Source organism: Silurus aristotelis (assembly GCF_946808225.1).
Source record: "Silurus aristotelis genome assembly, chromosome: 7".
Taxonomy (NCBI): domain Eukaryota; kingdom Metazoa; phylum Chordata; class Actinopteri; order Siluriformes; family Siluridae; genus Silurus; species Silurus aristotelis.
The window spans coordinates 3532664-3548837 of NC_139580.1; the positions used below are offsets into that span (position 1 = coordinate 3532664).

The window sequence follows — 16174 nt, forward strand, 5'->3', positions numbered from 1 at the left end:
CCTTAATGATATATTGTGTGTGAGCTTTAAATAAAAAGTGAAAGCTGACAATGACTGTGGCAAAATAAACAGGTTTTTGGTTGTATATTGATTCCTATATTGGTGTCGAATCTACGATTGAATGAATCATTGAACCTATAATGATCTCAGATGTTGAGAAAAGTTGCTCAGGAGCTCCTAGGTTTCACCACCCCAGCTGATTGAAGACTGTAGGAAGGACATCACTCATAATCACACACTCCGGTGCTTATGATATTTTCTCTCTCTGGTGTTTTGTATTGTTTTTAAGATTTATAATCACACTCTTGATATCACCCAGATGACGGTGGGTTCCCCTTTTGAGTCTGGTTCCTCCCAAGGTTTCTTCTTCTCAATCTCAATCTTTAATCAAATAGTTCACTTTTTGTTGATTTGAAGAATTTGTAATTTGTATAAAAATAAACTAGAATTAAATTGGATATTAGCAGTTTTTACAGTGCCAATGAACACTCCAGGATATGCAACCACTCCAGAGTGGTGTGTGTGTGTGTGTGTGTGTGTGTGTGTGTGTGTGTGTGTGTGTGTGTGTGTGTGTGTGTGTGTGTGTGTGTGTGTGTGTGTGTGTGTGTGTGTGTGTGTGAGAGTGAGAGTGAGTGTGAGAGTGAGTGTGAGAGTGAGTGAGTGAAGAACAGGAAGCCAGAGTTTTAAATAAGAATACGATTTATTTCATATTGTTCAATTATATATATATCTCTCTTTCTAATGTAATACATATACTCAATATACACATGTAGTATTTATATTTATACATTCGGGTCAAAGCTACTGGGAAAATACTGCACTGCGATTGGTACACACGTAAATGATCATGTGATTACATGATCCAAGCTCAGTAGATCAGAGCAACGTGTTCTCACAGTGAGTATGATACTCACACACACACACACACACACACACACACACACACACACACACGATTAAGATGTACGCTAAACAATTAACAAGAGTGCAATAGAATCATGAAACATAGCTGCCTGTGAGGGGACACACACACACACACACACACACATATATATGCTGAGGTACTAAGTACAGTAATGGATTTTGGGAAATTGAAAACATATCTCTTGGAGTTTTCTCTTACACACCATTTCTTATCATCCTTGCACTAAATGAGGGCAAACTTGGACTTGTGATGTCACACCAAGATGGCTGTCCAAAACAACACCGTAATCCCCCTCATCGTAACCATGATCAGAAGAGTGGAACTTTATTTTCTGTTCACGGTGATGATGCGAGTGCTTGATATGACAACGCATTACATGGCTTATATGGATAAAAGTATTGGAACACCTGACTTTTGCAGGGTTTTTTTCATATCCATGAAGATCTGCTTTCCATGGGTTGGATTGTGGAATTATGTCGTGTCCACAAACCTTTGGACCTACAGTGTAGCATTAGCTTTTTTCCCCCAGCCAATTTTAGCAGTCCTGTAGGGGTTTTTTTGCCGAAATAGTTTGGAATTTAAAGCTGGGCTTCCACCACCATGCTTTACTTTTTTTGTATTTGTGGGAAAAAAGCAGCACATATCAACCTAATGCTCAGGTGTCCACAAACTTTTGCTTTACACATTGTACTTTTTAAATGTTAGCCAATCTCCTCTTTCTCAGCAAAGTTACACAACCTCCTATGTGACCTTCTGTCAGCCTGCAATATTCTAAAAAGGAATTTAACTATCGTCAATCACGCTGGCGGCGTGTGTTTACCATACAATTACTGTCAACTCGTCCGAACAGGGAGACAAAGAGGCTCGGCAGGGACCCGTCAGGACGGAGGATTCGAGAACGACACCGCGGATAAGGACGATGTCTAGAGGACGGGGGAAGAGACGAATACGGAGAGGGGGGTGAAAAGTAGCTAAACCCAACGATAGCGAATGTCATATCATCGAGCCATGACGAAGTGGAACATAAACAAAACACCTTTGTGAGTTGCAGTGACGCATGAGCATGATTAATCTGTCTGTGGGGAAAAAAAAAACGTGGACAACATGCAATAAACTGGGTCTCTTGAAGCTGAGCTCGGATCAAACGCTAATACTACAGGGAAGCGTAGCAAGTATGACTAGCTTGGTTGGCGTTCAGAAAACCGTCCTTAGTCATTGTTAATTATTTTCCAATATTATAATTTGAAGGACAAACATGATAATAGGCAACAAATCTCAGCATTATGAAGAGGAAAATGTAAAACGCTCAATACGCAGCAACGGATTCACACGTACACACAATGTATACGATCAAAGTGTGGGAAATACAACCACTGTCCAAAACACTCCAGCAATAAAGTGCAATCTAGACTACAAAAAAGACCAGAAAATACAAATGACACATAATATACACTGGGTCTCAATTAAGAAATGGCGTCTGCAATGTAGATTGAAATGCTAGTCAAGATGTTCTGAATCTACGAGGTGGTAGTGAAAAGTTTCAAGACTCTGTTTACAAGAAAATACTTTATTTATCTATGTTTATACACTTTAACCTTTCAAATAGTCCCCTTGCACAGCAATACAGCACCCTAGAGTTCCTGCCACTTCTAGAATGTGTCCTGGAAGTCTTCAAGCACCTTCTGCGATTTGCGCCGGATCTCCGCAATAATGTCAAAAACTAATCATCTTCGGGAAGAGGGCGAAGTTCGCAGGAGCCAAATCTGGCAAGTAGGGTGGGTGCGGAAGTGGTTCATGCGGATCGTTCCCCGACGATCATCATGCACAAGTTGACGAACGGTTTTGCCATTTTTTAGGTTTGAACTCGTTCATGATCTCTCGCCATCTTCCAGTGATGTTCTTCTGCTCTAAACACCTCAAATGCATCGGCACATGTCAAACGTCTCTGTGGCAGATTTGCCCAGTTTCCTGCACAATTTCACGTTTGCGCTTTTGTTCTAACTTGCTGTCCGTGATGAAATTGCAGACGCGGTACCGAACGCCGTCTGAACAGCACCGGTTACGCCATTAATCTCGAAACTTTTTGATACCACCTCATATATGCTAGTCATCTGATGCTAACACACTTGATTTAGCCCGTCGAGAATTAATCGCCGAGTATCAAAGCACAATAATTAGTTTCATCAGCGATTTGGCATTACGATTTATATAAATAAATATAAAAAAATATTTGATGCCCAAATTGCTGCAGTAATCATCTAGCTAGCGTGATCATGCATAAATTCTGATTACGCTAATACAAACACTCATTCGGAAGCTGTGCACTCTCATAGGCGTAAAATGTGCATGGAACGTGGCCGACGAAGGCACTCGAGGCTAATGTGGGAAAAAGACTAAGTTTTTCACTTCGTTCCTTTCGTCATTATGTCTAATTAATTCTTGGCACGTAATGTATTTATGAGCTGCTAAATTATAAAAATTGAAGCCATAGTCTTCAATTAAGCTAAAAATTACGCAGTGATGAATGTGATGGTTCCTAAAGGACCTGATTTGTAATGTACTAGAATCGTATTAGATTTATTTTAACCAGTGCATGAACTACACGCTAACCAGCTCGAATAATCCGATTGGCGAATGTGGATGTGAACGAACCGACTCTGAATACTCTGAACTGTGCCTGTAGATTTATATGTTGTGGACTGAAAACGTGAAGACAGGACATTGTCTTCATTGCAGTGTCGTGACGTACCACAGCAAACACATGAAATGTAAGGAAACAGCTCATGTTGTGCTTTTATTGGCATGTAATCATTAGCACAATTCATTGGACCAAAGTGTTGGGGCACCTAACAGTTTTTCAGCCATATGTGTTTCCTACAGAGTTGGAGGCACCCAGTTGTATAAGATGCCTTTAAATGCTGGAGCATAAAATCTATTCACTTTGAATGGGAGAAACCTGTTTCAGCATGACAATACACCTCAGCTTCATGAAGATGTGATTTAAAGGGGTTGGAAGATCTTAGTTAAGATCCCCAGGCCTCCACACCTCACCTATACCCTTGAATGAGCACAAAGCTCCTCAAAGTTAATTGGAACATCTTCCCAGAAGAATGGAGCTTACAATAAGAGTAAATAGGGACCCAATGTGGAATTAGATGTTAAAAAAGAAGCACATGGCAACTTTTGGTCAGATGATTTCTCCATATAATGAAGCTTTCCAGACATAACTATGAATGAAAAACACAATGTTTGATGGGAGAAGGTAAAAATATATAGGTGTGGCTGTAAATGACAAACAAATCAATCTGAGCTTGTTTTTTTCTTTTGAAAACAAAATATGAAGGCATACACGATATCCTAAAGCAAATAGCTAAAAAATAAATAAATAAATCAGTGCTACCTCTGCAACATGAGATAAAGAATATCTTTGCTACATATAACATACAGAGCAAACACGTTTACAGATGAAGAAAAACCCTGCTGCTTATTGAGGTTGCCTCACGTGGGGACACGTTTCTACCGTCTGATAGCATCAGTTTGCATGTTATAAACATGTTTCTATGGATTTTGATCATCTGAGCTGATTGTTAGTTATCTTGGTCAGTATGTTTTGCTACTTTGTGGGGATTTTTGCTACTCAAACTATTGTTTGTCAAACTTGCTAATCTGGAATAAAACAGCAATTACACAAGAGTCGACTCGACAATTTGACTCACTGGAAAGTACCGAAATTGTCATCTAAACCAAAAAATCCAGTGGTCGTTGTGTATTGTGTAGCTTATGTAGCCCGGCGGGGTGACGTTACGACCAGGAAGCTATAAATAGCGCATGGAGTGAAGCCAAAACTAGCTTCTGTTTGTTCATGAAGCGCTCTGTGTGTATTGTCTGTCCATAATGTTTGTTCAATATATGTGAAAAAAAAATGAAGGCAAGCTAGAAAACAAGTTCCTCCTTGCCCCAGCTATAATATGCGGGGATACACACAACCTATGTGTGGCTTGCCTGGGAGCGGAGCTTGTGAAGTTGGTTCTCGAGGCTGCTGACTGTGCACATTGTGCTCGCATGTCAATGCACTTTTAAAGAAGGGTGAAGGAAGAAGCTTCAAAGAGCTCTTGCTGCAACCCACATCACAACCTCCACGTCAGGGTCTGCTAGGTCCTGGGCAAAGCAACATTCGGCCTGCCTCTTTGGTCCCAAAGCAGCGTTGTACTCCAATGTTATGGGACTAAAAGTATGTGGTTATGGGTCTGTGCCCCGGGTTGAAGAGATGCTGATCAGTTATCTTTCCCCAAGTGTTGCATCGTCCCTCAAGACCCCGACATTGCCCCCTAAGCAACTACATAATACGTCGGTGCTGGTGCATGCTGGAGGTCCAAGAGCTCCGCCATACAAAGGATTTAGCTCTCAGGGCCATAAAAGAGAATGCTATGGTCGTTTGCAGGTCTATGGCCACCCGAGCCTTCATCGAAAGGCACATATAGCTTGCCGTGCTGCTGAACGCCCTTCTAGTCCCGACTGAGGACAGGTGGCGGCGTTTCAGCGGTTCCTCCCACGTCGCTCTCATGGGGCTGCTGGGCGGAAACAGCCCCAAGTACAACCCAGCACCTCCTGTCATCGGGAGCAGCACTCTCCCCGCGAGAGATCCTGTGCGACGCTCTGGGCCGAAGCCCTTTGAGATGACAGATCTGAGGACTGTCATTTCCAACTCTTCTTGAGCACCTTCCTCTCAGGAGGGATCTCCTCTCTCAAGCAGAGGGTGTAATAGTTCACCCCCGCCCAGAATTGTGGAGGCTGTGGCTGTTGGCTCCATCCACCCTTAAAGTCTACGCATCTGCCATTTCAGCGTATCGTGGCCTGGTAGTGGGGCAATCACTGAGCAAAGACCTGCTAGTGACGCGTTTTCTCTGCAGCACTGAGGCTGAGGTCTCCGGTGTGACCTAAAGTGCCTGTGTGGGACTTGGCCATTGTGTTGGAGGATCTATTCAAGCCCCATTTTCAGCCATTGGTGGAGGCATCTTGAAGGCTTCTTACAGTCAAGACTGTGTTCCTCCTGACCGTTTGCTCTTTTAAGAGAGTAGGGGATTTGCAGGCCCTTTCTGTGGCCCCCTTTTTTCTGGAATTTGCTCCAGGCATGGCCAGTGCCTTCCTGTACCCTAGAAAGGGTTAAATTTCTTAGGTGCCCTCGGTCATCCTAGGCTCCAGGATTCTATCCTCCTCCTTTTGAGGCCCCAGACCAGGAAAATCTGAACCTCCTGTGTCCGGTGCAAGCGCTGGACACTTACAGTCAGGTCCATAAATATTGGGACATCGACACAATTCTAACATTCTTGGCTCTATACACCACCACAATGGATTTGAAATGAAACGAACAAGTTGTGCTTTAACTGCAGACTGTCAGCTTTAATTTGAGGGCATTTACATCCAAATCCGGTGAACAGTGTAGGAATTACAACAGTTTGCATATGTGCCTCCCACTTTTTAAGGGACCAAAAGTAATGGGACAGAATAATAATCATAAATCAAACTTTCACTTTTTTAATACTTGGTTGCAAATCCTTTACAGTCAATTACAGCTGAAGTCTGGAACGCATAGACATCACCAGACACTGGGTTTCATCCCTGGTGATGCTCTGCCAGGCCTCTACTGCAACTGTCTTCAGTTCCTGCTTGTTCTTGGGGCCTTTTTTTCTTCAGTTTTGTTTTCAGCAAGTGAAATACATGCTCAATCGGATTCAGGTCAGGCCATTGCATACCATTGCACTTTTTTCCCTTAAAAAACTCTGGGTCATTGTCAATTGTCCATATTATCTGCTGAATATGAGCAGATAATATTGCCCGAAACACTTCTGAATTCATTCTGCTGCTTTTGTCAGCAGTCACACCATCAATAAATACAAGAGAACCAGTTCCATAGGCAGCCATACATGCCCACGCCATGACACTACCACAACCATGCTTCACTGATGAGGTGGTATGCTTGGGATCATGAGCATTTCCTTTCCTTCTCCATACACTTTTCTTCCCATCACACTGGTACAAGTTGATCTTGGTCTCATCTGTCCATAGAATGTTGTTCCAGAACTGTGGAGGCTTTTTTAGATGTTGTTTGGCAAACTCTAATCTTGCCTTCCTGTTTTTGAGGCTCACCAATGGTTTACATCTTGTGGTGAACCCTCTGTATTTATGCTGGTAAAGTCTTCTCTTGATTGTTGACTTTGAAACACATACACCTACCTCCTGGAGAGTGTTCTTGATCTGGCCAACTTTAGTGAAGGGTGTTTCCTTCACTAGGGAAAGAATTCTTTGGTCATCCACCACAGTTTGCTCTTTTGGTGTTGCTAAGCTCACCGGTGCGTTAATTCTTTTTAAGAATGTTCCAAAAAGTTGTTTTGGCCACGCCTAATGTTTTTGCTATCTCTCTGATGGGTTTTTGTTTTTTAGCCTAATGATGGCTTAAAGAGGGAATAACACACAACTGGCCATGGAAGAGCTGAGAAGCCAATTGGCCCATTACTTTTGGTCCCTTAAAAAGTGGGAGGCACATATGCAAACTGTTGTAATTCCTACACTGTTCATCGGATTTTGATGTAAATGCCCTCAAATTAAAGCTGACAGTCTGCAGTTAAAGCACAACTTGTTCGTTTCATTTCAAATCCATTGTGGTGGTGTATAGAGCCAAAAATGTTAGAATTGTGTCGATGTCCCAATATTTATGGACCTGATTTTATGTCCACAAGACGAGTCTGTGGTGGAAGTCGGAACAATTGTTTATCTGCTATGGCGCTGCGAGGAAAAACCTTCATGTGAACAAGCAGAGGCTAAGCAGGTGGATTGTTGATGCAACTGCATCCTCTTACGAGTCCTCTGGTCGCCCCACTCCCTTTGGGGTCAGAGCGCACTCGACCCAGAGTGTGGCAGCCTCTAAGGCTTGGTCCTCTGGAGTTTCGCTCCATGACATCTGCAACGCTGCGTTCCGGTCCTCCCCGCTGACCTTTGTCAGGTTCTATAACCTTGACCTCAGTGCCACTCTCGGCCCTTTTGTCTTCGACCTAGCTGTGCCCCCACATACTAGGCAGGGACTGGTCAGTTTGGCAGTATTGGATTCTCAGCCCCAAAGCGTTGTTGACGCAGCTTGACTTCCTGAAAGGGAACGTCTCTAGGTTACATATGTAACCCTGGTTTCCTAAGGGAATGAGACGCTGTGTCGTCCTTTTTCTTACAGAAGCAAGCGCCAGCTTCACTCCATGTACTTTTTAAAGCTTCCTGGTCGTGACATCACCCCGCCAGTGACGCCATACCTTCTATTGGAAAGGTTCCACACGTGATTCAGAGTGTGGACAATGCGGAAGCATTCCCAAAGCGTTGTTGACGCAGCATCTTGTTCCCTCAGAGAACCAAGGTTACATACGTAACCTTGAGACATTCTACAGTTGCCATTAATGCAGTTGTAGAAAAGGCAGAGGTAACAATTAACTGGATCATGTTATGTGTCAGGTATGGGTTTAAATATTTGAATTTGCAAAATTTTAGTAGCCAAAAGGAGAGCTCATGAGTTAGGTGGATGTAGCTGATGTTAGCTTCAGTTGCACTTTATAATCTTGTCTGTGAGGCTTCAATGGATAAATATAGCTTGGAAATTTGACTATTAACATTTGGTTTCTCTTACAAACAGGTGTCGATGTGAGGGCACTCAATGAGAGGTACGATTATCCATTAAGTGAGAGTATACGAGTCGGCCAATTTTAAATAACATTTGCGTTCCTGGACAGCGAGTGACCTTTTGTAGTCAGATAAAATCATACTTTGACTTTCATCGTTGTTAAAAATGTAGAGGATGTATTCAGATCCCTCTACATTGTGTTCACAGGTGGAGCATTAAAAAAAAAGAAAATGGTAACAATTATACAACAATCAACACAATACAGGACACACATTAGCTTTCATACAGTATCTAATGAAAACCTCTCGGTTTTGCATTTTGGAAGGAGTTTCCTGCTTCCTACTTTCTTCAGTATGTCGTTACAGACTATTACAATTTCGCAGATCGACAAAAAAGAATACATCTCTTACTCCGATACGTCACTCGGAAAATACATTAAACATTGGGATACTTTTGATCTGGAATACCGGGATGATTTTGATTTCGCTCAGTAGCACGTACAATGACCTGGAACATAAATAACGACGCTTACAGTGAAATACTCTGTTAGTTGTTTCTCAACGATGCCCCCTTGAGACTCAATATGATATCTCTATATACTTCTTCACTATATAATCAATGTACATTCGTATATACATATATGCATACAGCATTTCTATAAGTATAGCATGTGACTCCTCCTACATTCTCGTCTGATTCAAGTCAGCGTAAAACGTTAAAAAATGTTTGGCTCTTGCTGGGACGCCACTAAAGTCTTCTGTGATTGGTTATTCAAGAAAACTTGATCTAATTGCCTGTTTAACGCAGATGAGACCCATTTATCAGATTTGCTCAGTGGGTCAAATCTAAATGGTTGGATGCTACATGTTATAAAGATATTTATTAGTGAGGTATGCATATATATATTATTTTGGCCAAATCTGATTGGTCGGCTGCTGCCGTTGGGTTTTATTATTTTCTTAATTGACCTTCTGATGGTGGAGGGTTTCTGTAATCTGATTGGCCTTTCGTCCATAAGTGTGGTGAAGAGTTCTGTTGTGGCCTGATTGGCTGAAGCCATAGTTCCATCTGATTGGTGAGTTCCTGATCCGGTCTTAGAAAGACTGGGTGGGAGATATTATGCGTAATCTAATTTAGCTTGATTCGCGATCTCAAGATTTTTTTCAAGAGCACTGCATTTGGACAGTGAAGAACCAGTGATTGGCTTTTTAGACAGGATGAGCCCTGATTGTAGCCTGACGGATGCTTCTCCTTGTTTGATGTCTGTAAGCAGCCATGGACCTTTCTGATTGGCTGGTTGCCATATCACAGGGCTCTAAAAACCTGCCGATTGGCTGGTGAGTGTAGCAAAGCCCTGAAATGTGCAACGTGTGATTTGAAGCTATTTGAAGTACTCAAGGCCGGCGACAAGCAGGAACTTCTCGAGGAAGAGCTCGGAGTCGAGCACAGCGATGTGAGCCGCTCGGCCGATTAGCGTGTTAGCTGTGTTAGGTAAGGCGTGGAACACGTTTTGACGGATGACACGGCACTGAGGAGCGTCAATCAGCGGTCGCAGGAGGTTGTTTATCATCTCCGTGTACACGGGACCTGATGGATGGCACAAAAATATACAAATACTGTTTTCATACTCAATCTCAGTCTTACTTACTCTCTGTCTCGCACTTGTTCTCATGTCTCGCTCTCTTCCTATCTTGCTTTAGTTCTTATTGTCTCACTTTCTCTCTCTTATTTTTTTGCTTTATCTCTGTCTCACTCTCAATCTTTTTTTTCTGTCTCTCCCTTTCTCATTGTCTCGCTTTCTCTCTGTCTCACTTTCTTTTTCTCTGTCTCACTCTCTTTCTCATTGTCTAGTTTTATCTCTGTCTCTCCCTTTCTTATTTTCTTAGTCTCACTGTCATTGTCTTACTTTCTCTCTATCTCTCACTTTCTCATAATCTCACTTTCTCTTTGTCTTGCTTTTGTTCTTATTGTCTCACTGTCTTACTTTCTGTCCTACACTTGATCTCATTTTCTTACGTTTGTTCTCCTTGTCTCACTCTCTTTCTCATTCTCAAATTCTCTCGGTCTCACTTTCTCTCTGTCTTTCTCCTACTCATAGTATCATTTTCTTACATTCTCAATGTGTCTTGCTTTTATCATCTTATGTTATATCTGTCTCCCCCTTCTTCATTGTCTTGATTTCTCTCTGTCCCACCCTTTCTTATTGTGTTATATTCTCTATGTCTTACTCCCGTTGTCAACATCTAATTTTCTCTTCGTCTCACTCTCGTTGTCTCATTCTCTCTCTTACGCACTCTTGTTTTCTACATCTCACACACCTGATGTGTGAGGAAATAGACAGACGCGTGATGTCATACATACTGACCTGTGGTCCTGTCCTTCAGAGCGCTTCTGCACATCTCTATACGAGCTGAGTGGAAAGGGACGTACCGGTCCTGAGGAGACGCCACCAGCACCACATTCTTAAAGAACTGCAGGCCTGAAACATGTGCACACATACATACACACACACACACAGCAAACACACCAAATGATTTTAGCCGAGAAAATGACTGATTAACGTTTACGCAATGTTTTCTCCATGCAAATTCTTATTTAGTAATCAATCAATTCAATAATATATTAACTTATCAATTGAAATATTTATTTAAGTTAATTACTGTGCATATTATATATATCTAAAACACTCAGTGCAGTATTTCAGGCTCGATTCGCCCAAAACAAAAAAAAAAAAACAGTCCGGAACATACCAGGTTTTTGGCTAAGCGCGTAGAGGAACGTCTGCCGAGGGTCCACGTGATCCCTGAAGGTGAGCTGAAGCAGGGATCCAGACTTCTTCAGCTTTTGCATCAGCCACAAACCTGAGAAGTGACTTTGTTTATTTTCATAGAAAGAAAACCTGTACCCTCACTCATGCTCATCTCTTTTATTGTTCTGCTTCTCTTTTAAATATGAGCTCTTACAAAGTCCTGACACTGGAGACTCCCATCACAATCACCTCCATTGACCATTTTGTTTTGTGATAGAAGAGTATCTGTGAGAGTGAAAGGGAAAGTTTATAGGACTGTGGTGAGACCTGAGATGTTGTATGGATTAGAGACAGTGGCATTGAGTAAAAGACAGGAGGTGGAGCTGGAGGTAGCAGAGCTGAAGATGTTGAGGTTTTCGTTGGGAGTGACGACGAAGGACAGGATTAGAAACGAGTTTATTAGAGGGACAGCACATGTAGGACGTTTTAGAGACAAGGTGAGGGAGGTGAGATTAAGATGGTTTGGACATGTGCAGAGGAGAGACATGGGGTATATCAGTAGGAGAATGCTGAGGATGGAGACACCAGGAAGGAGGAAAAGAGGAAGACCAAGGAGGAGGTTTATGGATGTGGTAAGGGGAAGACATGCAGGTAGTTGGTGTGAAAGAGGCAGATGTAAAGGGTGGGGGGGGGTTGGAATGGAGACGGATGATCTGCTGTGGCGCCCCCTAATGGGAGCAGCCGAAAGAAGAAGATGAAGATTGATAATTTTTTTTAGAATCTTGTCCATGTGAGTGAAGAGTTACTATAGAAACGCTATACAAAAAACTAATCAACACCACCAGACCAATTGGCTTTACTGCTATTGAACCTACACTGTGTTGCCAAAACTATTCGGACACCCGACTTTTCCACTCGTATGCGGTTCTTTTACGTCTTGCTTCGCTTGAACTTGGAGAGCCAAATGTGTTCCAGCATTTCAATGCCCCTGTACACAAAGCCAGCGGCTCCGTGAAGATCTGCTTTCCATGGGATGGAAGCTCTCCTGCTATAGAGCTCCAACCCTATTTGAGATGAAAGTGACTACACCCCAGGCCTCTTCACATGCTCACCTACATCAGCACCAGACTTTACCTAACACAATTATGGCTGAATGAATCTACAGAAAATCTACGGGAACATCTTCCCAGAAGAATGGAGCTTATGGTCGGGTGTCCGACAAAAACGTTTGGCCTATATAGTGTGGTGTATGTATAAAACACATCCGTATGTTTGTTAGAGCCGTATACAGGTATACGTTTATTGATTCTGTGTGTGGGTGTGTGTGTTTGTGTCTGTGTACCTGTGCTAACCAGTGTGCTGCTGTTGAACAGTGTTCCGAGGTGAGGGCCGGACAGAGACAGGAACGTGTGCAGTTTGCAGAGGTAGCAGCGGAATCGAGGCCTCGTCAGCACCGAGCGAATGATGACGTTACCCAGAGAGTGACCGATGAAACTGCACGCACACACACACACAACTAAAAATACAATTTAAAAATCGAATTTGCAATACAATAAAATGTATCTGTGTTACACTTTAGCCTCACTAAAGAATTTAATTCTACAAACCGTCACTGACAATCTGTACATATGGCATAAAACTTGAAACTTGAAAATATACAGGACCAGCTTCTTGTGTGACACTGCCACCAGGTGGCCACATTGTACCAACACATATACAAAACAATTGTATCAGCAAAACTTTAATAATAAAAACAATAATAATTAGAATACTGGAACCAGCCTTGTGCAGGACTACAATCTCGTCCCTGACGTCCTTTGAGAGCTCTTTGGTCTTTCCCATGGTGGTGGAGAGGTTTGAATGGAAGAGGTTGATTCTGTGACTGGTGTCTTTTAAACACATAACGAGTTGATATTAGGAGTTCTTTCCTAAATGTACAGGATTAATTTGGGTGTGTGGGAGTCAAAATTCTTGCTGGTTGGTAGAAGATCAAATACTAGTTTCACTCCATTAAATATAAATAATTTATAAACTTTCTTTAAAGTATTTTTATGGATTTCTTTAATATTCTGTCTCTCTCTGTTAAAATAAACCTACCATAAATATTCTAGACTGTTCATTTCTTTGTAAAGGGACAAAATAATTATTTTCCCCACTGTAAATACAGGTGCATCTCAATAAATAAAGATCATCAAAAAGTTGATTTAGTTTAGTAATTTAATACAAAAAAGCGAAACTGGTATATTATATAGATTCAGCACACACACACACACACACACACACACAGACTGATATATTTCAAGTGTTTATTTCTTTTCATTTGAATAATTTTGGCTCACAATTAACAAAAAACCAAACTGATATATTATATACCAGTTTCACTTTTTATATAGAATTACTGCAGTAAATCATATATATATATACAGTGAGGAAAATAAGTATTTGAACACGCTGCTATTTTGCAAGTTCTCCCACTTAGAAATCATGGAAGGGTCTGAAATTGTCATCATAGGTGCATGTCCACTGTGAGAGACATAATCTAAAAAAAAAATCCAGAAATCACAATGTATGATTTTTAAACTATTTATTTGTATGATACAGCTGCAAATAAGTATTTGAACACCTGTCTATCAGCTAGAATTCTGACCCTCAAAGACCTGTTAGTCTGCCTTTAAAATGTCCACCTCCACTACATTTATTATCCTAAATTAGATGCACCTGTTTGAGGTCGTTAGCTGCATAAAGACACCTGTCCACCCCATACAATCAGTAAGAATCCAACTACTAACATGGTCAAGACCAAAGAGCTGTCCAAAGACACTAGAGACAAAATTGTACACCTCCACAAGGCTGGAAAGGGCTACGGGGAAATTGCCAAGCAGCTTGGTGAAAAAAGGTCCACTGTTGGAGCAATCATTAGAAAATGAAAGAAGCTAAACATGACTGTCAATCTCCCTCGGACTGGGGCTCCATGCAAGATCTCACCTCATGGGGTCTCAATGATCCTAAGGAAGGTGAGAAATCAGCCCAGAACTACACGGGAGGAGCTGGTCAATGACCTAAAAAAGAGCTGGGACCACCGTTTCCAAGGTTACTGTTGGTAATACACTAAGACATCATGGTTTGAAATCTTGCATGTCACGGAAGGTTCCCCCTGCTTAAACCAGCACATGTCCAGGCACGTCTTAGGTTTGCCAATGACCATTTGGATGATCCAGAGGAGTCATGGGAGAAAGTCATGTGGTCAGATGAGACCAAAATAGAACTTTTGGGTCATAATTCCACTAAATGTGTTTGGAGGAAGAAGAATGATGAGTACCATCCCAAGAACACCATCCCTACTGTGAAGCATGGGGGTGGGAGCATCATGCTTTGGGGGTGTTTTTCTGCACATGGGACAGGGCGACTGCACGGTATTAAGGAGAGGATGACCGGGGCCATGTATTGCGAGATTTTGGGGAACAACCTCCTTCCCTCAGTTAGAGTATTGAAGATGGGTCGAGGCTGGATCTTCCAACATGACAATGACCCGAAGCACACAGCCAGGATAACCAAGGAGTGGCTCTGTAAGAAGCATATCAAGGTTCTGGCGTGGCCTAGCCAGTCTCCAGACCTAAACCCAATAGAGAATCTTTGGAGGGAGCTCAAACTCCGTGTTTCTCAGTGACAGGCCAGAAACCTGACTGATCTAGAGAAGATCTGTGTGGAGGAGTGGGCCAAAATCCCCCCTGCAGTGTGTGCAAACCTGGTGAAAAACTACAGGAAACGTTTGACCTCTGTAATTGCAAACAAAGGCTCCTGTACCAAATTTTAACATTGACTTTCTCAGGTGTTCAAATACTTATTTGCAGCTGTATCATACAAATAAATAGTTAAAAAATCATACATTGTGATTTCTGGACTTTTTTTTTTTTTAGATTATGTCTATGTCTTTCAGACCCCTCCATGATTTCCAAGTGGGAGAACTTGCAAAATAGCAGGGTGTTCAAATACTTATTTTCCTCACTGTATATATATATATATATATATATACAGTGAGGAAAATAAGTATTTGAACACCCTGCTATTTTGCAAGTTCTTCCACTTAGAAATCATGGAGGGGTCTGAAATTGCCATCGTAGGTGCATGTACACTGTGAGAGACATAATCTAAAAAAAAATTCCAGAAATCACAATGTATGATTTTTTAACTATTTATTTGTATGATACAGCTGCAAATAAGTATTTGAACACCTGTCTATCAGCTAGAATTCTGACCCTCAAAGACCTGTTAGTCTGCCTTTAAAATGTCCACCTCCACTACATTTATTATCCTAAATTAGATGGACCTGTTTGAGGTCGTTAGCTGCATAAAGACACCTGTCCACCCCATACAATCAGTAAGAATCCAACTACTAACATGGCCAAGACCAAAGAGCTGTCCAAAGACACTAGAGACAAAATTGTACACCTCCACAAGGCTGGAAAGGGCTACGGGGAAATTGCCAAGCAGCTTGGTGAAAAAAAGGTCCACTGTTGGAGCAATCATTAGAAAATGGAAGAAGCTAAACATGACTGTCAATCTCCCTAGGACTGGGGCTCCATGCAAGATCTCACCACGTGGGGTCTCAATGATCCTAAGGAAGGTATGAAATCAGCCCAGAACTACACGGGAGGAGCTGGTCAATGACCTGAAAAGAGCTGGGACCACCGTTTCCAAGGTTACTGTTGGTAATACACTAAGATGTCATGGTTTGAAATCATGCATGGCATGGAAGGTTCCCCTGCTTAAACCAGCACATGTCCAGGCACGTCTTAAGTTTGCCAATGACCATTTGGATGATCCAGAGGAGTCATGGGAG

The 16174-nt window shown here is 42.0% G+C and overlaps 1 protein-coding gene across 3 annotated transcripts in view; it reads right to left on the minus strand.

Annotated features, from left to right (window-relative positions):
* Positions 1 to 681: 681 nt before the first annotated feature.
* Positions 682 to 16174, minus strand: part of fam135b (family with sequence similarity 135 member B) — an 81868-nt gene continuing 66375 nt past the window's right edge. For 2 of the 3 annotated variants that reach the window (XM_083546765.1, XM_083546766.1), the window contains 4 exons: positions 12677 to 12828; positions 11336 to 11446; positions 10951 to 11064; positions 7401 to 10172 (listed from right to left, as the gene is read on the minus strand). In XM_083546765.1, coding sequence (XP_083402891.1) covers positions 9967 to 10172; positions 10951 to 11064; positions 11336 to 11446; positions 12677 to 12828 — 583 coding nt within the window. In that variant the 3' untranslated portion in view covers positions 7401 to 9966. Of the gene's footprint in view, positions 4798 to 7400; positions 10173 to 10950; positions 11065 to 11335; positions 11447 to 12676; positions 12829 to 16174 lie in introns of those variants that run through there. The other variant, XR_014534386.1, reaches the window with a different exon arrangement.